General features: G+C 34.3%; 1 protein-coding gene across 1 annotated transcript; it reads left to right on the forward strand.

Moving 5' to 3' along the window:
- Positions 1 to 4,309: 4,309 nt before the first annotated feature.
- Positions 4,310 to 5,128, forward strand: LOC149216496 (isopentenyl-diphosphate Delta-isomerase I-like). The gene is made up of 2 exons (XM_089391207.1): positions 4,310 to 4,433; positions 4,599 to 5,128. The coding sequence occupies exons 1-2, from the start codon at positions 4,322 to 4,324 to the stop codon at positions 4,850 to 4,852; spliced, it is 366 nt and encodes a 121-aa protein (XP_089247333.1). The 5' UTR covers positions 4,310 to 4,321; the 3' UTR covers positions 4,853 to 5,128.
- Positions 5,129 to 24,006: the final 18,878 nt, after the last annotated feature.

A 24,006-nucleotide genomic window follows, 5' to 3' on the forward strand; every position in this document is an offset into this window, starting at 1 on the left:
CCATTTATTATTGCTCTCAATAACAATAAATCACTGAAAAGGCAATTTATAAAGGATGGAAGTTCCATTACGCAAGCAGCTAATTATAAAATCAAAAGAGTCTAGTTTTTCATCAGATTATCTTCAATTTTGATTGTTAACTTGAAAAAGGTATACGAAATTCCTATTTGAAATTTATACCCACATTGAAAGGCTTTAGCCTTATTATTCCGAACTCCCTGATACCAGTTCATATCTGCAAAATATTTCAGGTTATTTTAACTGAATGAAAATCAAGCAGGACATGTTTGGCATCACAAGTCCTTTTTCAGAGTCTTCCATTATGTTCTCTTCAGTACTCCAAAACATCAAATTCACTAATTTCCAATTCATCATAAAGGAAAAATGATTAACGAGGAATTCAAACCCTCCCTCAAGGGAGATCTACTATCAGCGGTGACAAACCTTTAATTGCGGATATTCAAGTGCAAATGTTTGATGATATTATTCATCTTATGAATTCTCGTGCGAACAATAAGAAAGGGGTAAAAGTCCCTATGCCAGAATAAATATTTTGGCTCCCCTCACCAAAGAATGTAATAGATAAGCAATAAGAGGATGAAGATTCCCTGGCTGTTCAACACCCCACTAACATTCCCGTAATAATCAACATGGGGCAACATGTTTGGTTAACATATGCATGATAGCATTTATTGATCATATTTTGTGTGGAGGTTCGAATGTCAGGATCAAATTTTAGTACAGTTTTAATAGACGAGGGCATCTTACATGATGCACCAATGCCAACAGTGCACAGAATAGTATAGATTCAATATGAAGAAGAAGCTCTATTATTCATTAATCATCCATGACGAAGTTTTAGTCTGAGTTTCATAGAGGTTAGCATAGGTCCCTGATTGATTGATATACCCTCAAGACACTTCAATGATGATTAATGTACAAGAAACAAACTTCTACATTTTCTGTCGAGAATAGAAATTCGTTTAGATCCTTTGCATTATTTTATAAAATGTGGATAAATATAGGGTAGTTCTGGTGTTTTGACATTGCTGTAAATTATGTCTGAGCTTAAAGAACTTAAATTTTCAAAATTTCGATAAGGATCTTAGAGGCATCTTCATAAGCATCACTTTGTTTGTGTGATAAAATAAGCTCTCACATCACAAACACCAAAGAGTGCACACGATTACATTCAATGATACAACTGGTCCTTTCCGAAAAATGTCCAAGCCATGTAGTTTCAAAGATCGTAAATATTTAACCAAGATGGCAAAAAGTTTATTAAAGAACTTCAAAAATATAATTCTGACTTTGTTATTGTATAATTAGATTTTCCATTCAAAATAAAAAATTCAGGTATTGTTGAAAGTAATCAAATCCTTTCTGCGATATTTAGAAACCTAAAAATCAATTTGTCTAATGTTGTCCATATTGTTAACAATTTTGATATGATGTGACAGTTATCAGATCTTATGTTTTACAAGATACCAAAAGTTTCATGACAGGACTAAGAAAGTGCATCATATATAGCTTCTATTTATATTTCAACCATTCTTCTCATAATAAGGAATGAAAACAATTAAGAGAGAGCAACGCAAGAAGAATCAAGGGCAACACTTAATTTGTTGTTCATTCTCAGACTATTTGTGAGAAAGTGAAACTAATGGTGAACAAAAACCATAAGCATTATGGGTAACACAAATTCTTCCATCATGATTTAAGCGATATAAATATTAACACCACAAGCATGATTAATGATAAAACCGTTTCAATGATAGTCCAAGCCATAGAAAGTTAATTACTATTTCAGAGAGGCATCAACAGGTACTTCATTCATGCAATGATTGCATAGAAAACGCTATCTTAACAACTTATTACACATGCAAGATTGTATTGCAATCATTAAATATTACAAACTAGTAAACCATCTTATTTCAGATGCTTAGAGATCATTCTAACCTCCCTCAAAATTCAGTTTATAGCCAAAAACTTACCTTTAATAAATATGACAGATATGACAATAATAAACATGAAAAATCTGACCAGTGCAAGCCACACAACTCCATACTGCCCTATAAAATGCAAGCAACGATCATGCAAATGCAAAACTATTGCAATATCCAACGACTGTAGTGGAGCGATCTTAATTACTTTTATGTCAGAGGCCATGTTCTGATGCATCAGTTCAATTTGTTACATGTACACAAGAACACCATTAAGTCCAATTTATTGCAGGTACAAAAGACCGTTAGGTCTAGACAGCCCAAATGTAGCAGTAGCAGTCTCATGGCTGCAGTCTGGAAATTCCACTCTGAGGAAGAGGAAAACTCAATTAGTGCATCCATAACTTCATGAATTATGGTTCCAGTGCCTATGGAATCCCAAGTGATTTTCCAGTATAATTGCTGAAGGAATAACTTTTCAGCCAAGTCCTCTTCCTCTTTCCAGTTCAGTTGCTTGAAGTTTCAGCCATTTCGGATGAGTAGATTTAATGATTCTACTCTTAGGTCTGATATTCCGATATGATTTCGAAGGGTATCTGTATGTTATTTCATCGATAATAGTTGTATGTTTGATTCTTCAGAATATTCACAAATTCTAATATGTAACAGTTGATGGGTTTCATGTGGAGGAAGCCTTTTTTCTCCCTTGATTAAAATGCGATAAGAAAGTAGTCTTCCAAATTCCTTCACCAGCTGGGTGGCAAAGACAAATTTTCATTGAAAAACACTTTTTATTAATATTTGTGTTCCTTTAATATTTGTGTTCCTTTAAAGGTCAGACCAGTTTTGTATATCCTACATAACAGTTTTAAGGGATGGTAGTAAATGAGTCAGCCATTCTACGAATCTGAAAGTGTCAAAAGTTTGAACTAGCCATTGATGACTATAATCCTCGTTCTCCAATGTATGAGAAAATTGATCGCTATGACTAGAGATATATTTGGGACATTTGCAAAAAAAATAAATGGGACTGTTCATAATGTTTCAAATGGGTGTGCAACTTTACAAACTTTTTAGACTCAAATTGCAACTATGTTAATTTGATCTTGAATTTGGTTGATCTCTCTTCATTACTATGTATCTGTCCAAGTTTTGGTATTTTAATTTTGAACTTCTCATATTTTATTGTAATCATGCACAGCTTGAACAGTTTGTGTTTGCACATGATTGTGCAAATGGTCTCCAACAGAATGTTAAACTCTACCGAAGGGATTTTACCACAGGGAGCTTGTAGAAAGAGGGAGGAGATTCAGTGAATTTTCAAAAAGGGCATTTTGGAGAGATAACATGAATTTACATTATGTTATTTTTATCAAACAAATGCACATAACATGGAAGGGAATAGTGCCTGAGCTAGTTGTAATTTGATCCATTCAGTTGTTATGGCTCTCTCAATGCTGTATCTACAGTTCAGTCTGAAGGGATAATTGTTGTTGCACAATTAATTATCAGTTTTAGTTCCTATCTTTGACGGGTCAACTGCTTATTTTTGTTGGAAGGTGTCTTTGGATATATGTACTTGTTATATCTCAATTCCTTGAAAGTGGAACATCCACCTATGGCACCGTGTTGTTCTAAAAGTCATCTGACTTTACTGGAAAAATATTATGATTACTGGTTTGCCACCCACTAATCACTTAATTGAACTTTCCTCAATTAAATTTGGGATAGGCTTCTTAATATTTAGATCCAGGTTTATAATCTAGATGTCTAAGTTTAGACTCTTTTAGATAGTGTAAATAAAAGTTCACTCAAGCATTGAAAAAAATCTCATTCTTTCAAGTGGAAAAGACGTAACTAGGCGTAAGGCAACAGTTGTGATCCATATTCTATGGTGAATTGGAACCTACAGAGTACTTGCAGTTTCATCTCTCTATGTAAAGCAAGGGTCTTTACACTTCAAAGTTTGAGAGGAAATATTCACGTTGTGCAGAGTTTTTCCCTAGTTAGAAATGAAACTGAGTCTCATATTGATTCAAATAAAGTAGTGCTGCAAGCATGTTTCATTTGATATTCTACTTGAAACGTCCACCTTACTTACTGGTAGACCACTGGCCATTTATTTCCAGCAACGTTCTGCAACAAAGGTGACATTCCCTTTGGTATGGACAAATACCTGCTGCAGCCATCCTCTCTACAGGGAGTCTGAGCTCATTGAGGAGAACAGTTTAGGCATTTTTTAATCCTTGTTTTCACTTCTAGTTGCTGGGCATCAATATTTTTGTTATGATTCCATTTTTTACCATCTACAGTGCCCAACTGAAGCAATTTATATTTGTCATTGGTGTCTAGGGGTCAGAAATGCAGCCCAAAGGAAGATGTATGATGAACTAGGCATTGCTGCAGAAGATGTTCCAGTCGATCAATTTGTGCCACTTGGTCGCATACTTTATAAGGCTCCTTCTGATGGAAAGTGGGGGGAGCATGAATGTACGTGATGATTTCAGATTTTCAATTTTTGGATCAAGTGTTGGGTTCTGCAGAGTAAACAACATTTCTATATATTGCGTGTTTCTACCATGACTGTATGTGTTTCAGAGCAGTTTTAAAATGTCAAATAAAATAGCTCTTTTTGATCTGTGTGTTTTATTGCAGTGGATTACCTTGTTTTCATTGTTCGGGATGTTGCCATGCATCCCAATCCAGAAGAGGTTGCTGATGTTAAGTACGTAAGCAAAGAGCAGTTGAAGGAGCTCATAAGGAAAGCAGATGCTGGTGAAGATGGAATTAAGCTTTCACCTTGGTTCCGTCTGGCTGTCGACAACTTCTTGTTTGATTGGTGGAATAAGGATGAAAATGGCACTCTAGCAGAAGCAGTTGATATGAAAACCATACATAAATTGACTTAGAATGGTTGCGAAGCACCCAAATCCTTTTTTATAGACTCCAGGATTTGAAATCTATTCAACAATAATGGCATATTTCAGTTAAGGCGAAATGTACACATATAACAGCCTGTGGGATATTCAGCATGACTTAATGTCTATTTTTATTTCTATCCTTTATTTTCATTGGTTTGAAAATAGCATGCATATTATGTCACAAGCAACCATACTCTCGAGTCAATATTTATATGCCTATATTGTTACCTTTGTTTCTTGTTATGTAACTGTATTTTCCTGCTAGCATTTTTCTAATGCCCCTTGATCTTTGTAAGCCTTTGAGCTTGCAATCTTTTGTTTTCTTCTTGCCTCCTTTATGCTTTCAAACATGCCTTTCTTTCCAGTGTCATGTTTGTGTTGTTGATTCTGTATCTCTTTGTCTTCCTTTCTGACAACTTTGATTTCCATATTTATGGTGTTGTTGACATGCGAAACAATGTTGATGAATTGTTAGTACATTGATTAGTAATCAACATTATAAACAGTTGATTACTAATCAATGTACTAACAATATGATTTATATAATATTTTAAATCATACATGTTAAATGCACAAGTAACATCTTTTAGGGCAATTCCAACAGCACTAAATTGTATGAACCTCCATGGTGATGACATCTCATGATGTTCTGCAATGCCCATGTAAAATTCTATTTGTGAATACCCTTGCAGCAAAACTTCTTGGATATACATTCCTTATACATTGATTGAGCAGAGCTTTGAATCTTGAAAGATATGAGGAAATGCAAGTTGCAGGAAGGTTAGTTAACCATTACTCAATTCAAATAATAGGCAATAGAATATTTACTCTCCGATTTCATGCTTTGAGAGCATCATAAGCCAAAGAATAGGCTTTTGGTTGCTGTAAGGACTAGGACAAATGGTTCCTAGCACACATCTTCTGAATTTCATATTCTAAAGTCATAATAAGTATTCTACTCGAGTCATGTGCATGCTTAGCTGATAGAAAGATGAGAAAAGGTGGCAAAATGAGGTTAACAAATTAATAACTTTCAAAGTCAATGGGATTGGTGAGTAGTGAGAAGTGATAGTAACTGAATTGGACACAAGTATCAAGATGTGGATTTTTTAGAAACACAGAATCAGGCATGCAGTAAATTGGATAGGTTGCAGAGGTGCAATCCTTGGGATTTTGCCAAGATATCTCAGCCATATTTAAGATACAAACGTACATGCTGGACATAAATATCTTCAGCACAGATTGTCCATTAGTTTCTCAACTCCAAAGTAAACAAGGTGACCTTTTCAGCACATAGTCAAACAAGTTATTGGAATCGTCTATTGCATGTTGCAAGACCCATCCTTGCTAGATCTACTTTTTTATATTTTGGAGTATGAAGGTATTATTGAAACCAAGTTAACTTCCTTTGAATATGGTACCTAATATTTTCTCATTTTCCCATGGCACTAAATAATGTAATTACGCCAAGAGGTAAAAATTGACAAATAAATTGCAACTTTAGCTACTGTGACAGACTGTAAAGTATAGCTCTAGATATGTGATAGTTCGTGTTCATAACTTTACAGAAAATGAAAGTCTCTTGTTCAGTGACTGTTCAATTAAATAGCATGCTTACTTTCTCCATATTTTTACTCTTTGTGTGTTTTTCTGCTATTAGCTATCTAGCACTGGCATAGGTTACCGGAGTGCATAATTACTAAGTCATTCAGTGGCTCACGATATTTCTCACAATTTTAGAACATAGCTCTCTTGAAAGAGAAGACTTTTCTTGTCAAAATTTTATGTGAAATTCCAGTTTTTTTCTAACTTCTTGAGTGAGGTGAATCTATTGAATATTCCCATCCAAAATGAATTAAATCTATTACCAACTAAACCTTGGCTCTTGCACTCTAGAGTATATAGTCAATATTGTGCAAATCCGTTACTGAAGCCCTGCAAATTCAGTTGAGGGAGGAATGGCAGAATGAGCACAAGATGGGAGAAATATTGGTGAAGAATTTATTAGGTGGTTAGAAGCACTGGATGCTAGATTGTAGCATGGTGATTTTGAAGAGGGACAAGAGAACCATGGAGCTCAAGTCGGGGTAATTGATGTTGAGAAATGTAGCTTAGACAAGAACTTCCTGCACAAGATTCAATATGAATGTGGAGTGAGTGGTTTTAGACATTATGAGGAATGATGCAGAGGACAGGATGACATAGTGAGACCTACAACAGATTAGCAGAATCTACAGAATCCCAATCCTACAATCGTCTCAACAATTTGATTTCCAGACATATGCAAATTACTCACAATAGTGCCTTTTTCTGAGGTTCCATCAAAGAACTCCTAAACTTGTATTTTATTGATTACCAAATGGAGTGGAGCTGAACATCAAAAGTTTAGAAATATAACAGATTGCTAACAAAAAATTCACTGCAATGGATTTCATTATATTCAATTTATTACAAAATGCTAGAACTATTTCCTCAAGACCGTGGAAACTGCCATAGTATTGAATAATACTTCCCTTGTGCTTCCAGAGCATCATTTCATTTAATGATGCCTATACAAAAGGTAAATTAATCTATCATAGCTTTATCACTTGTTGTACAACTGGAAGTCGGAAAACCATGGACTAGATAAAATACAAGCCTTCAACCATGACCATCACTTCCATGATGCATTTTACAACAAAAAATATTTGTATAGATAAACATTGTGTGCTTGGATGAGAATTGCATGCTTGGAAAAATACCACATTGTGTGCTTGGCTGACAATTTATGTCTTCCACATTGAGGTTCAATGCATGGACAATCCTGGTTGGAAGCAGAACTGTAGAACAACCTAAAAAAAAAGAGCATCCACGTTAAAATTTTGAAAATTAATCAACACCATCATTATCCTAGCAGACCATAAACTATATGTGACCAGGAACATCAACACGCATATAAACATGAGCACACTTTAAGGTATTTATCTGTTCAAGTTCTTGTTTATAGGTATAATTTTTTGGCTGTTAAGGAGACTTTGCGACATTTGGATTTTTTTTTTTAAATTAAGGTAAAACGAATGTCTTGCAAAAGGAGAAAGGTTTTCTTTAGACAGTTAGCGGTTTATAACATAACCTAAGTTTCTCAAAGACATTTAGATATCTTGTGACCAAAACTATGGGTGAAAACATAACAGTAACTAGATCTAGCCTACTAAATATGGCCTATAATATGAATATTTCTATTTTTTTAGTTTTTATATAACTTCAATTGTAGCTGGTAAGCTTTTTGAAGATTGTCGTTTTCTTGTAGGGTTTTGTATTCACATTTTAGACAAAGGCTTCTCAATTTTTTGGGTTACTATTCTATGCAGAATGGTAAATATTCAAAGTAAGATGATGAGATGAAGCAGCAGGCAGAACTAGAATAATATTATGGATTTAAAGGGAATTCTTGTTAAAATGAGGCTTGGTGGTAGCGATAAACACTCTAGCAAGCCTTGAAGCTCATTGGGATGGCCTCCAATATGCAAGGCCAATACACCAAATCTTTCTAGAAGTTGATGCATGCAAGTTTCATATTTCATCATTTTGATGAATTTTTATGTTAAGTCCAGATTCTATTGTTGAGAGCTGGCCAATAAATACGCCAGTTGAAAAAAATTGAAATACGATTCAATTCGGTCGCAAGAGAGAGGAATCGGGAGGGATCGATCACCTGCTGGTGCTGCAGCAGCATGGCCGTCTAACCGTCGGCATATAAATTGTAAATTATGGATGTATTTTGTAAATTAATGAATCGATTGCAATTATTATATGGGTTCAACGGGGACAGAATTTTGGTAACCAAGGTTATGGCTTCCTTTTATCTCAATATCTCGTCTGCAAGTGTCATTTCGTTTTGTTTCAGTGTTAAACTGTATTGGCAATTGACAGAGTTCTGTAACCATCATCGTATCCTGAAACCTGCTCCTCCTCTTCCTCTGAACTTCCACAAATGTTGCAATCACCGTGTTGGATTGTATGCGGGACTGTCTTTTGATCCTACCATTAATATTGTTTTCTAGGTTTCGATTTCTATGCAAGTGAACCACACTGAAAGCAAATTGCAAGAAATAAACCGCATAAATATAATTGCAACTACAGAAATTCGAGCCATATGCACTATAGAAAATTCGAGAAATTAAACGCAGGGAAAAGGGCACTTTACTCACTCGAATAGAAAGACTGTCGAAATTCAAAGGTACTGCTTATTAAAGGAGTAGTCTAACGAGCTGCAGCGCGAGTCGAGCCCGTTCTGTGAGTTTTCGGAGTGTTCTGGTGACCTGGTGAACTGCAGGGGAGGGAGCTGCGGAGTGCCAGGGCGAATTGGTCAGGAGCAGCGCGCGGAAAATTCGAATTGAAATGGGAATTAACTCACGGGCGGCAGACAGCGATGGAAATCGGTCCTCCTGTCAGACGCAGTTAATGCGGAAGGTGCGGAGCTCGCGGTGGCGGAGCTGGGCGGAGATCGCGTTGGGTGGCGGAGGGCGGAGGAATTGTCCGGTGGCCGGAGCCGGAGGTTTTTCCGGGCAGCACCGGAAACCGGACAATTCCTCCGCCTCGTTAGACTACTCCTTTTTTTTTTTACCAAAAATTGATTATTATATAACTTACTTTTCGTCTTATAAAAATAATATGATTATTAGAAAAATCAAATAATAATAATAAATGCTTTATATTTTATAAATAGAGAAAATAATTATAATATAATAAATAAGTTTAATATATTATACATATTGAATTTAGGTATTAAAATTCTTATTAGACATAGAATAGATAGTGATGGGTGTATTGTTAAGTCATTCTTTGATGTGAATGTTACTGGTTCAAAACTGTCTGGGCAAAAATTTAGCCATGTTAAGGGTTGGTGCGGCCCTGGCTAGGTGCAGTCCTCGGGGATTTTGATAACTTTTGACAACTTAGATGTCCCTGGGTCGTTGTTTCTCAAGCCACGGGTCAAGCTTATAGTCAAACTCAAACAACTTACAAACCAAAAAAAAATATTAAAATAAAAAATATGTTAAAAAAATAATTATTAAATATTAAAATTAAAATACTCAATATTAAATATAATATTCTTTGCCAAAGAGTTTCTGAACAATGTTATGGATCACAGAAGTCTAAATTCCTTTATAATATTCTTATGAATATAAAAAACAAATTTACTATTAAAATATATAAATTATAATGATGAATGAGAATCTAAAATAAAAATATTAATTAATAAATATTAAGTTAGGCTTTTTGAAAAGTTTTTTGGGTTTAATTTCCAATCTAATTTGTTTAGAATGTAGGGATTCATTTAAATCACAAGTTTGATTGGTTAACTCTTCACAATGGAAGTGCCCCAAGTGTTTTTGAGTGTGCTAAATCCATATATGTAGTTAAAAAAACTAGTTTAAATAACACAAATCAAGATTTCACCACAATATTTTTTGTCCGATTCGAGTCAAAAATCTACCGAAAACTCCGAGAAGTCTCACATATAGACAACTTCATTTTTAAAGATATATCAATAATATAAGAATATTAAAATTCAATATTATTATATTAAGATGTTAAATCTTCTTTGAATTTTTTGTTTTTATTTTATTTTATTGGAACATAAAATATTTATATTAAAATTCCATGCTTAGGAACACATCCATAAATCAAAAGAATACAAAAACAATATTTATTGTGGAGGGGAACTAAGAAGATATAGGAATTATTTGTGTACAAGACCAAAGTTTTCTAGCAACATTAGTTGCAAAACTTATTTTCCTGGGGTTATAGATCCTCAAAAAACTATCCAGAATCTTAACACATTTGTAATCCTTAAATACTATTTGTGAGGGGGAGGCCATTTCTCATTTCCCTAACCAGTGTCCTCCATAGGAAACACAATTACATTTAAGTCTAGAAGGGCAACAGAAGAAAAATTCCAAATTTTCTAGAGAAGATCGACCCTAATGAAGCTAGTTGATAAAGAGTTGAGATCATTGAGCTATTTGTCAACATGTCCATCTTCGGTACTTCGAAATTTAACTCTATGCTCCACTAAAAGTTCTATAGCCAAAATCAAAGTGGATATTATCTAGTTGTGATGGATTTGGAGATGAAACAATTCATATTGCAATTAATCAATGTTCTCAACCCACTCTGGGTGGAGGATTGTTATAAACAAAATATATAAATAATATAAATAAAGGATAATGATAATAAAAGTAAGTAAACAATGATTATTTACTGAAGAGGCATGTCTCTAGGGACATGACTTTCTGTGAAGGGGCACCTTCCTGGGTATATAAGGGGGCCCTCATTGTAACAATCTCATCTCAATTCATGTATTAAGTATTCAATATATATTGTTTATCCTCAATGGATGTCTTCATGTACCAAGTGTTCTAAAGATTACTACATAATACGAACTTTGGTCGTAACACTAATATCAGAGCATTTCTCTAAGTATACAAACTTTGTTCGTTATATTGTTATAAGAGGGTAAACAAACTTTATTCGTTACATTGATATCATAGTTGTTCGATCCTTTGGTCACTCAATTGTTGCACAAAGCCAATTTGATCCGGCCTTTGGCCATTAATTTTCGTCAACATTGTTATCGTCGCAATTCAAATGTTTCGCTACATAATTAGAGGTTCTCCATTCTGCTGGATTCGTCGTGAAGCATTTGGCCATAAATAAATAAATAATAAAGAGAAAGAGAAAAGAAGAAATATATATTTTAAAAAGAAATTATATATATATAGGGAATTAAAAAATATATATATAATATACATAAGTCACGAAATAATAATAATAATAATAAATAAATAAATATATTAAAAAAACCCAAACTCGCACTTCATTGTCGAGCCACTTTCAATGATTGTCGCATGCAAATACAACTACAAACACTCAATGACCACGTCTCTTCAGCAGCCACCCTTGTTAAGCCATTGCACTACAACCATCCCATCAACCACCGACAAGTCGCAACCATAGCCATGCTTCAAACAACCACCACCACCATCCAGAAGTAGTTCCACCGCGTCTTTCACCAAATTGTCATCCCATCAACCGCCATATCCGTCACTATCATTGTTGATGGGCCTCCAAATTAGACTAAATTAAGGCCCATCTAACCATATTTTAGCACAATAAACCTCTCTTTTTGCATTAGATAATGTATTTTTAACTTTAATATGTTCATTAGGAAAGTTTATGAATAATTGCATATTTGTGTCTAATATTATTTATTTTTGTGGAATATTGTGAGAATACTGGGCAGATTATGAAGATTTGGAGGAGGAGATAATTTAGGGACTTGCTCCCTATTATAAGAGGATCAATATTAAATAATAAATCAAGAAGATATTCTGAAATTATCACATAGATTGTGGAGCTCCAATGATTGAGAAAATCTAGGAATGTGTTCTCTGTCATTTAAAGCAAATTCCTAGTATTGGGAACCAAATTCAATATTTGAGGGATTTTGGTGGGGAAAATTTCCTCATTTCATGGCGAATGCTTCCTAATCATTTTGTATAAGTACCAAGTCTAATTTGCCTCTAGGTGTAGATTTTTCTTAGTCTTCTTGGGCACAGAACTCGTATTTTTGCAACTCCACTTTCATTTCTTGCAAAGATGTAATTGTATTGATAAAAATAATGAAGATTTGTGCCATGTTAAACTTCTAAATCTTGGTCTCCTTCATAGGACTCTGATTTTCCTTGGGCTGGGTTATCCCAGGAGCCTCAGAGCCCTTTTATATCATTTACTTATCCTCCTTTCACTTCTTATTCACACGCATTTCTTGTTTTTTGTTTTTTCTTATTTCTGCATTTAGTATTAATGATTTCTTCTTGTATGATTGGGTTCAAAGGTTGAAGTAAGTTCTTTTTCAGGATCACAATAATCATTCCATCCCTGAAACAGCTTTGGAAGGTCATAGTAATCATTGTGCTACTTGGATTAGTTTGTTTATTCCCACATCTAGATTTCTGGAAGTCCCTTATGGCAAATAAATTTCTGTTATTTTTTAGAACATGCTAACGAGCTTCAATCAAGTTGATTCCACTTGCATTAGATCAAAAAAACATTCTATTTAATAACAAAATTTATCTCATTTCATTTTCACTTGATTAGGTTAGGATTTTGATAGATTTACTAGCTCACTAGTTCTCGAATTTCTAGATTTTAGACTAACAATTTTCTACTATTTTTTAGCATAGGTTAACAGAAGTCTTTTTTAGTGATTCCATTTGGAATAGAGACCTAAGACATCCTATTCAGTAACAAAATTTGTCCCATCCAATTTGGATTTGATTTGTTTGGTCATTCGGTGAATTATAACTTCCTGTAGCAAATCTATAACATCTTGTAGAAACCTTCCAACATGTATATACTTACCCAGATTCGCTAAAGAAGCTTGGTTTTGGTCCCTTAGGGTTGAATCATGACCCCCAGGATCTAAATAAATGGTTGAGGAAGAATAAACACCTATTATGACATGCATTTTTATAATGTATATGAGGCATATTTATTTGAATTCATGCTCTTAGGATTTCAATTACACTTTGTTGTTATTTCCTAGGATTAACTTATTTTCCATTTTGAGCATTCCATTTCTGAAATTAGTTTAAGATCTTATTTCATTACCTTCACTCCATTACATCATGACAACAAAGGAAGGATACATTGTATATTGCACATATAATGTCGATACCTCTTAAGTTTGTACGAACTCCAGGTTGATAATTAAAGTTGGTAGCCTTGGGAGTTGCAGCATTCTTGTTGAAACACTGAGGCTCGTCACTTTTTGGCCCCGTTGTCGGGGAGGTGTCAAAGTATGCATTGGTTTCTTCTCTAGTAGATTGATTTATTTTACTTTCTGCAAAAACAAGAAATTTCATTAGGCATCTTTTATTTCAAGAATAGAAAATTGCATTGCATTAGCATTCATATTCAAAAAAAAAAAACTTCCCCAACACTAACCCTCCCATTTGATCACGTGGTGCAATAAGAACCACATCATCATCCACTTTTGCAAGTAGAAGAATAAGTGACTGATAAGGTAGAAGAAATGGATAGAGATGATGACAATGAAGAAGATCTTCTTGGATTTCTCATTCAAGATATTGATGTCAGTGTGCATATGAAGAACATCTCTCCATCTTTTCTTCCCAACTTCCATGGTATGAGGTCTGAGGATCCAGAAACCTTTCTTTTTGAATTTGAAATCCTTTGTAGATCTTATGGTTACTTAATATGTAGAAATTTTGAATAATTTAACACATATTCAATGGAGATTATCCTGATCATGTACTATTGCGGAAAACATACACAATACATAAGCTCCTCTACGTTGATCAACAATATAGCAGCATCAATAACAATAAAACATCAAGAGCATTCACACATTAACACAGTATGTATCCCGGGGAAAGCATCTCGCTAAAAACCCCAACTATCTGTATATTAATGATTGAGTCATGTAACATTACACAGCATAATACTTCTCACAAGTATCTCCACCTCTGTTACACACAATACAGCTCAGATCTGATCTCCAAATCTCTTCCACTGCTTGCCTGCCTCCACTGCTCAATACCTGCTCAAGAACTGATGAGAATGGCTTACCAAACTCGTTTTTCACCTGCAAAATAGTCACTCACACTTTGTTGGACGTGAGCACAATCTATAATGTGGGCAAATACGTGAGCTAACTCATTGGCATACTCAATCCCTTTATTGTGCAAGATCTGGTGCACAACTATAGTCACAACTGATAGCAATCTGATTCTCTACCACTTGTCCCTGTTGAACTGAACATGCACTGACATGCAACTGAGTTAACTGATGTATTCATTAGTTGTATTATGAGTTAATAACTTGTGAATTAATTAATAACTAATTCACCCAACTCATCTCTAGTCTATTTGCCAGTTAGACTAAATACAACCAGTTTAACAAAGCTAAACTGAACACAACTCCATCAACTCCACCAAACAGCTCCACCAAACTCAATTGATTGAGTTCTAACTGAAGTCATGCATGCAACAACTCAACTGACTCATAAGAAAAGCGTATTTCCTTCTGACAGCTGCATGTGCCACCTCTGTAGCTCAAACTGAAGTGCTCCAAGAGAATAAGATTAAGTTTATAGTCCAAATATTATTGTGAGATAATAATATTTGACTTTTCTATTTTTGACAACCAGTCTAAAAATAGACTTTGATCACTCACACTGGGATCACTCACACTTTCATCAAAAATAGAAGTCCATCTATTTTTTCCCAACTTGATCAATCATCCATAAACAGCAACCTGCAATCCATAGACATGATCCATATGTCTAAAAATAGACATAGTCTAAAAAATAGACATGCGCCAAAAATAGCCTGCGGGCCCACTTAGTGAAGGCGACTCTTTTCACTAAGCTCCATCATCTTGTTGCAATCTCAACATAATAAACACTCAAAAATTGAGATTGTTTTCGGTAACCGTTTGAAGGATAGAGCTTTTAAATGGTTCATGAGTTTAATGACTAATTCAATAAAATCATGGAATGATATGCAAAATATATTTCTAGAAAGATATAAAGATTATGATCTTAAAGAAGAAATCTTTAGAATGAATCAAAAATAAGATAAGAGCCTTGAGAATCTAATAGAGAGATTCATGTATAATGTTAAGAGGGGAAAACTACATCATTTAGGATCTAACACACTAAAAACACTCTTATTTAAAACAATTAGGAATGAATGAATTGATCTTCTTGATCTCGTGAGTAAAGGTGATGTATACCATTTATCATTTGAAGAAATTTGTGAAACATGAAAACACATATCAAGAGGAAGGGCAAGAGTAAGTCAATCAGCATCAAGATCGGTAAATCGAGCTAAACTTGGAAACTTGCTTGATAACTTTAAAACAGAAATTTGTAGCAATCTAAGTGAACAAGTAGAAATGTTAAGAATACAAAATGATAAAAAAAGAAGACGTTGATATTTGTGTTTTCCATGCAGAATCACATGATGTTAAATATTGCCCCTCATTACCAAGGTTGAAGGAAGTTTACCAAGAGGATAATGGAGCAAGTCAATTGCCAATGCAACTATGTTATGTAGCTCCAAGAGGACCATGGCAGCCTATTCAACCTGATATGATGCAAGATCCTAATTCAAAATTTCAAGCTTATGCACATCTATCCCAAAGTAATTGGAACACACCCTTTCCTTGGTAACCTTGGTCATCTCAACTGCAAAACCAATCTTGGCAACAATGTTGGAAAGGAACTTATGGAAGCCGTCCACAATATCCTTAATATATTTCTCATTATCCTCCATATCCAACTCCATGTTATCCCTACCATCCACCTCCACCACAACCACAACCCTAACCACATTCAGCTCAAACATCCACTCCCACTCAACTACCTATACAACCATTTCCAAACCCACACAAGGAAGTAGCTTTGCCCACTTACAATGTTGAGGTACAACACTTACTAACATCCCCTCTTGATTTCAGTGGTATTTATCTTAGCTCAAGAAGAGAATTGCGAAAAAGAGATTCTCTTGACGTCATTGAAGGACAAATTTCGCAAAAAAGAAGATTCAAATGAAAAGACCAAAGAATCATGCGCTACACTTGATGAAGAGCAGACATAAAAATCAGAGATTAAGAAAGTTCCCTCATGTTTACCATTAGATCCTCCATGTGTTCAAGAGAATAATTAGCAAAAAGAAGCATATTTGAATTTCATGGAAGAAGAAGACATCCAAGATGGTCCAAATCAGCAATTGGACCAGAGGCATCAAAACTATATTGAAATATGGTTCCAAATAATCAGTGAGTTTCAGCCACACACTCTTCTTCAACAATTCCTTATATCATCTCAATCAAAGCATTTGGTCTCTGAAATTCAAGTACATGTCAAAGCATATATTTCAAGCCTATTGCAAGTATTCTTATACTTGAAAGAGATTTTGTTTTTCAAATAGAGTAGGGTAGAAAAAATAAAAAATAAGAGGAAAAAATAAAATCTCAAGTGAAAACCTCCTTTGAGGCGTCTGAGATTGGTTCATTGATTGAAAACCTCCATGAGGCAGTCAATGGATTGGAAAAAAAGAGAAAATGAAAAGATCATAGGTGAAAACCTCCTTTGAGGCACCTAGGTAGTCTTACTAGTTGAAAACCTCATTGAGGCGGCTAGCAAGACTAAAAAAAAATTGTTCCATGTATCTCCCTCTCATGAATGAAGGTGCTCTCCAACCTCTGCAAGCAACAAAAACAAGTTAGCTACCAAAAAAAAGTTGATCAAAAACCTAGTCAAAGGAAGTCAAACTTGGAATTTCTCCTCCTTTGCTCAGATACTCCAGAAGGATCAAGGCCATGCCAATCCATCACCCTCATCTATTTCCACCATCCACTCATCATTCCCAAGCTTTTACCACTCATTTTTCTTAATGTTCTAAAATGCTACAGGAAGATCTTGCAGTTACTACAAGAAACAAAAATACAGAGTAAAAAATTATTTTTGTCATATCTTGGAAACCATGCATCTGTTTTCCAAGTTGTTGCAAGAGGGGGATGCATATGGATGATAGCAACATGCCCAAGCAATTTCAGCATATTCCGATGCACAATATTAGAGAAATTAACCTCCATCACCTACAACCATTTTTTAAGTTTCTTGATATTGTGCATCGATTTGAAAATTTGTTTCATGGGGAGATGCATATGGATGATGGTATCATGCCCAAGAAATTTCCGCAAATTCCAGTACATAGTTTTCAAGAAATTGACCCCCATCACCTACAACCATTTTTTATTTTTCTCGAGATTCGTGCATTCATTGGCAAATATTTTTTATGGGGAGGTGCATAAAGATGATGGAAACAAGATCAGAAAATTTTTGGTCAATCCATACTACATTTTGGGAGATATGGACAAAACAAGTCTGCTACAGGAGGTTGTCCTGAATTACTACAGGAAGATCCTGTAGTACTACAGGATGGCTGAGAAGAACCTATAGGAGGAAATCTGATTGGAGAAAAGAGTAAAAAAGTCATGTATTATTTAAGGAAGGTTGATATAGGTCCCCCAACACCACTTTCATCACTCATCCACTCCATCTAACCAAAATCCATCTTCAAATTCCACTCTGCCTTGCATGAAAAAAAAACAAAAACTTTGTCATCAACTTTTCCACCACCTATACCACCTCTTGATGATTTTAACCTTGTCCTTATATCTCCTATGAATTTCCATCAATACCACATGCATCAATGAGGTCTCGAAGAGGAATTAAATCACTGCTACAGGAAGAGGATTCCTCCTCTAAGCAGCCTACATAGTTACAATAAAACTTAGTATAAATTCTTTTTTCACTTACACAGTAGAAGATCTAGCCACTTTAAGCAGCATGAATCCATTTATGAATATTGAAAAGGGGGCACACCCTCCTTAGGAAGAAATCCATCCAATCCACTAGCAAAATATTGAACATTGGAAAGAAAATGCACACAACAACCTTATCAACCAAAGAATCATCAAGTTATGAAGACTTGTGCAAAAGCAAGCATAAAAAATTAGGACCTTCGGGGAAGCATGGATTTATTATCAACTCAGCGGCAGCATGGATGCCTCTCCAACAACCATCAAGTAGATATAGGTATGCAATATTCTTGACCTCTTCTCTTGAGCATATTATAGTTAGAAATTTGTTGTCAATGCATGAGAGGTAAGGTTTTATAACGCTAAGGATGGGTCAGCGATCTCAGCCACTCTTAACTAGTTAATTGTAGTTAACTCCCTCTTTCATGCAATGTGGAAAAGCCAAATTAGGAAGGGTGATGATTTTGAGAAGTGGGGACAACATTTAAAAGAAGGAATTTGTGTAAAGGCCAAGTCACCAAAGCACTCGAAGCCCTCCATCCACTTCATATCTACTATATATCCATCATTCATCCATCCCATTTCATATGAAAAAATTAACATTTTTCAAGAACAAACCCTACACTCTGTTTCACCCTGAAAATTTCTTGAAAAAAACACACAGAGCACATCCTCTCCATTTTCACAAACCTACACTATTCTCTCTAAGACCTAGCATCATCCTCCAAACCCTCTACATCATTTCTCATCACTCTCATACAGTTACAAGACCTTGAAAGAGAAAGAATGACTGCTACAGGAAGGCAGAATGTTGCTACAAGAAGGAAGAAATGAACAAATTGTGTTAAAAGCCAAAATGGCGGTGCCTAAGAGAGATGTAATCAAAACAAAGAACTCCAAAGCCCATTAGGTAATCATCTAGGCCACAAAAGAGAAGAAGAAGGCAACAAAAGACAAGAAGGCATTCACCATCGAAATATAACTCAAACTGCAATGATGAAAAGAGGCTTTCCAATGGGTTTCTAATCTCTTTCTAGCTTTTGTCCAAGGCCTAAAAGATGTTATAGAAAGGGGAGAAAGACATAGAAAATTCGGTCCAAAATGGCATTGAGGGGCATGGAAGTCAAGTTGAGGGCCTACCGTAGGCTTAGACTATTATTGTTGCTCAAAACAGGTATAAACAAGCTGCTACAGGGTTTCCTGTAATTACTACAGGGATTACTACATGATGTCTTAGTTTACTACATGATCTCATCTAAGGGAATTTTGAGGGTTCCTACGTGTCCAAAAGGTAGAAAAAGGTAACAGGAGATTGGAAAAGGATGTATAAGACCTTGCCAAATCGAAAAATCTTAAAGAAACAATCTTGCATAACGGGGAAAAGGCAGGAATGTACAAATCAGAGAGGCCACCAGGGCCATGAATGAGGCAAAATGAGGTCACTAAGTTGCTTAGAGAATGAGCAACACTTTCAGCAGGGGGTATGATGACCCTCCAAATTAGACATAAATTAAGGCCCATCTGACCATCCTTCAGCACATTAAACCTCTCTTTTTGCATTAAATAATGTATTTTTAACTTTAATATGCCTATTAAGAAGGTTTATGGATAATTGCATATTTGTGCCTAATATTATTTATTTTTGTGGAATATTGTGTGAATATTGGGCAGATTATGAAGATTTGGAGGAGGAGATAATTTAGGGATTTGCTCTCTATTACAAGAGGATCAATATTAACCAATAAATCAAAAAGATATTATGAAATTATTGCACATATTTTGGAGCTCCAATGACTGAAAAAATTTAAGAATGTGTCCCCTGTCATTTAATGAAGATTCCTAGTATTGAGAACCAGATCCACTATTTGAGGGATTTTGGTGGGAAAAGATTCCTCCTTTCATGAGGAACTCTTCTTAATAATTTTGTATAAACACCAAGTAGAATTTGCCTCTAGGTGTGAATTTTTTTTAGTCTTCATGGGGAGAGAACTCGTATTTTTGCAACTCCACTTTCATTTCTAACAAGGATGTAATTGTATTGATGGAAATAATGAAAATTTGTGTCATGTTCAGCTTCTAAATCTTGGTCTCCTTCATATGAATTTGATTTTCTTTGGGCTTGGCCATCCTAGGAGCCTCAAATCTCTTTTGTATCATTTACTCTTCCTCCTTTCACTTTTTATTCACATACATCTCTTGTTCTTTTTTTTTCTTATTTCTACATGTAGTATTGATGATTTATTGTTGTAGAATTGGGTTAAATGGTTGAAGTAAGTTATTTTGCAAGATTACAAGCATCATTTCATCCTTCGAATAACTTTGGAAAGTCATAGAGATTAGTTTTCTTATTCCCAAATTTAGATGTCTGAAAGTCCCTTGTGGCAAATAACAATAAATTTCTGCTATTTTTTAGAACATGCTAACGAGCTTCAATCGAGTTGATTCCACTTGCATTAATTCACAAAAACATTCTATTCAATAACAAAATTTATCCCATTTCATTTGCACTTAATTAGGGTAGGAATTTGATAGATTTACTAGCTCACTAATTCTCAAATTTCTAGATTTTAGACTAGTAATTTTCTGCTATTTTTTAGCATATGTTAACAGAGGTATTTTTGAGTGATTCCACTTGGAATGGAGACCTAAGACATCCTATTAAATAAAAAATGTGTCTCATCTAATTTGGATTTGATTTTGTTTGGTCATTCGATGAATTATAACTTCCTGTAGCAAATTTGTAACATCATTTAGTAACTACGGGATCTCTTGTCGTAGTTTTCCAACATGTATATATTTGCCCAGATTCGCTCAACAAGCTTGGTTTTGGTCCCTTAGGGTTGAATCATGACCCCAGCTCTAAATCAATGGTTGAGAAAGAATAAACACCAATTACGGCATTCATTTTTACAATGTAGATGAAGCATATTTATTTGAATTCATGCTCTTAGGATTTCAATTACACTTTGTTGTTCTTACTGAGGATTAATTTCTTTTCCATTCCGAACATTTCCATTTCTGCAATTAGTTTAGAATCTGATTTTGTTACATTCACTCCCTTACATCATAACAACGAAAAAAAGACACATTATATACTGCACATATAACGTTAATACATTTTATATTTGTATGAACCACGTGTTGATAATTAAAGTTGGTAACCTTGAGAGTTTGTTTGTTTTTTTTTTTTTTTTTTAATTTTTTTTTTTCGAAGGTGGCAAAACCTATCAAACTCAGGTGTCAAACCAAGAGTGAGGACAGCCATCTCTGGCTGCTATCCGCGATTGTCGGTTTGACTCATCACTGTTATCAAGGAAAACCACGCCACCTGTAATAACCCGCTGGTGGTCCGTAAGGGAGCAGGCTTTCACTCCTGCCAGATGCCTCTAGGTCTTGGGCCGTTAACCTGTTTCCTTACGTCCGAGGAAGACGAGCTCTTAGCCAAGCAGAAGCAGTTTTACGGCATACTCCAGGCCATGGTAACCTTGAGAGTTACAACATTCTTGTTGCAATATTAAAACTCATCAATTATTACTAACATCTCTTTTATTTCTCTATTAACTAACCTATAACATTATCTATTTTTAGCCACAAATCCTTCTTCGCCAAGACATAGCCACAAAACTGAACGCATTTAAATATTAAAAACCAAAAAGAGAGGGAGTGGGGAATGCATGCGTCTACGTCCAAATGAAACATCTCGTAACTAAAGAGTTCTCCTCAATTCCCTTTTACGGAGATATATTTGTAAAGGAATATGTTTAAACAAATAGTATATTGCCAAACGTTGTTTGAGGATTACGATGGTTGTGGCAAGAAAATTCCACTATTTTCAAAAATTTAATAATAAAATCCACTGGAAGGAAACAAAACTCTATAACTTTAGGCGTTTTAAGTAATAACAATAAAATAATCCTATCAACCTAAGTGAAAAGAGGAAATAATTGTTTAAATGTGTTTTTATTTGGGAATTATAAAAATATTAATTATTATAAGAGGTTAGATTAGAGGAGGGGTTATTTTATTAAAAAGGCAAGGAACATATATAAGATGTTAAAGGGGAAAAAAATATTATTTTAGTTTAGAAAGTTGACGTTAAAAAGGAACTAAGCCAAGAAAAACCAAGGATAAGCGAATAAAATTAAGAAAGGATTATTTAGTTGTGCTTTCCTTTTACAAGAAAGTGAGGAAAAATTATTTTAGGTTATAAGTTTAAAAAAGTATTATAAAAAAAAAAATTAAATTATTATATCAAACATTAAAAAATAAATAAAGAAAAGTAAAAAAATTAATTAATTAAAAACATGGAACGTTATTAAGAAAAGAAAAGGGTGAAATTTCCAAGTTTTTGATTTATATTTTTAAAAGAATGTTATTATCAAATAAGTTGAGTGGGTATTTAACAAAAATAAATAAAGAAGGTTTAATAGAAAGTTCAAAGAATTAGAGGAAAAAAAAATATAGGTTTCTTTTCAAGATGTCATTTTTTTCTTAGAAAGATTTTCTAATAGTCAAGAGTCATTTAGAAATCAAAAGTGTGTCCGTACAAAATGTTACAAAACTTTTACTTTAGTCAAATATCTAAGTGATGCACAAAAACAATCATTAGCAAGAGCTATAAAACAATTAATGGCAACATTTGGACAACAACATGTAGAATTTAATTAAAAAATAAAGAAAATGGAATCCAAATTGCAAGTTAAAAGCTCATCATCACCCCTACAAAAAGATGTAATCTAGTGTACTAACAAATTGCAGTTGGAAGATCAAGAGAAAGATGAAATATGAAAACTTCGACAAAACAAGAAAGCGTTGCAACAAGAATATAAAGATCTTGTTGATATGCATTATAAGGAAAAAAATCTCGCCTCAAAGACCACGTTGAAAAATTACTTGCGCAAGTCAAAAAGACTAAGGTCGCAAAGAAGGAACTCAAGAAACACTTATTAGAACAAGAAGAAGAAAATTTACGTTTAAAGAACTTTAATAAAAAATCATTAGAACAAATCAAAAGTTTAAAACATGAAGAGGTGGATATTAAGGACAGAGTCAACAATTCAGAAAACAAAGAACTTTCACGTCTAAGGAATCATAATCAAAACTTTATTACGCAAATAAAGAAGCTTAAAAGTGATCATAAGTCGCTAAAAGATAAGTTAGAACAACTTACTCAAGAATAAGAATTGAGGTCTTCAATCGTAATAGTCCAAGTTGAAGATAAAGGAACAAATACCAATTCAGTCAATGCCACAAATCAAGAAGAGGATAAACCAGTTGAAGTAAAGACGTACTAAGAAGTTGTAGTTCAAGTAATGGAAATTTCAAGTGAATATCCAGAAATTAACCACCCAACATCCATAGCTAAAGAAAATCAAATAGTTCAAGTACATCAAGAAAATGACACAAACAAGATAAGGGAAAATCAAATCACTAGAACTCATTATCAACATCTGAATCACAAAAGTAGAAATATCAATTAGTTTGTGTATCTTTGTCACTTAGAACATAAACAACAAACTTATGTTCCGAAGAACATTGAAGCGTGCACAATTCAGTCTGGTGATAACAATTCATGAAAAGTTTCCAAGAAACCACAGATTCCACAAAATATTGATTTATTATGGTTAGATCCATTCTCAGTGTGACGGTTTTGTTTATCACTTAGAGGATCCTATCATCTTGTATCAACGAAGTTGACAACTCCAATAATTCTTAAAAGATGTGAACAAGATTACAAAATA

The sequence above is a fragment of the Pinus tabuliformis genome, chromosome 1_1 (genome assembly GCF_031772625.1).
Source record: "Pinus tabuliformis cultivar Carrire ecotype Pingquan chromosome 1_1, CPIR1, whole genome shotgun sequence".
NCBI lineage: Eukaryota > Viridiplantae > Streptophyta > Pinopsida > Pinales > Pinaceae > Pinus > Pinus tabuliformis.

Excerpts from the sequence above, each read along its gene's own strand:
- LOC149216496 (XM_089391207.1), top strand. The coding sequence starts at position 4,322 with ATGTATGATGAACTAGGCATTGCTGCAGAAGATGTTCCAGTCGATCAA. Across the intron at positions 4,434-4,598 it reads AAAGTGGGGGGAGCATGAAT|TGGATTACCTTGTTTTCATT; the intron begins GTACGTGATGAT and ends GTTTTATTGCAG.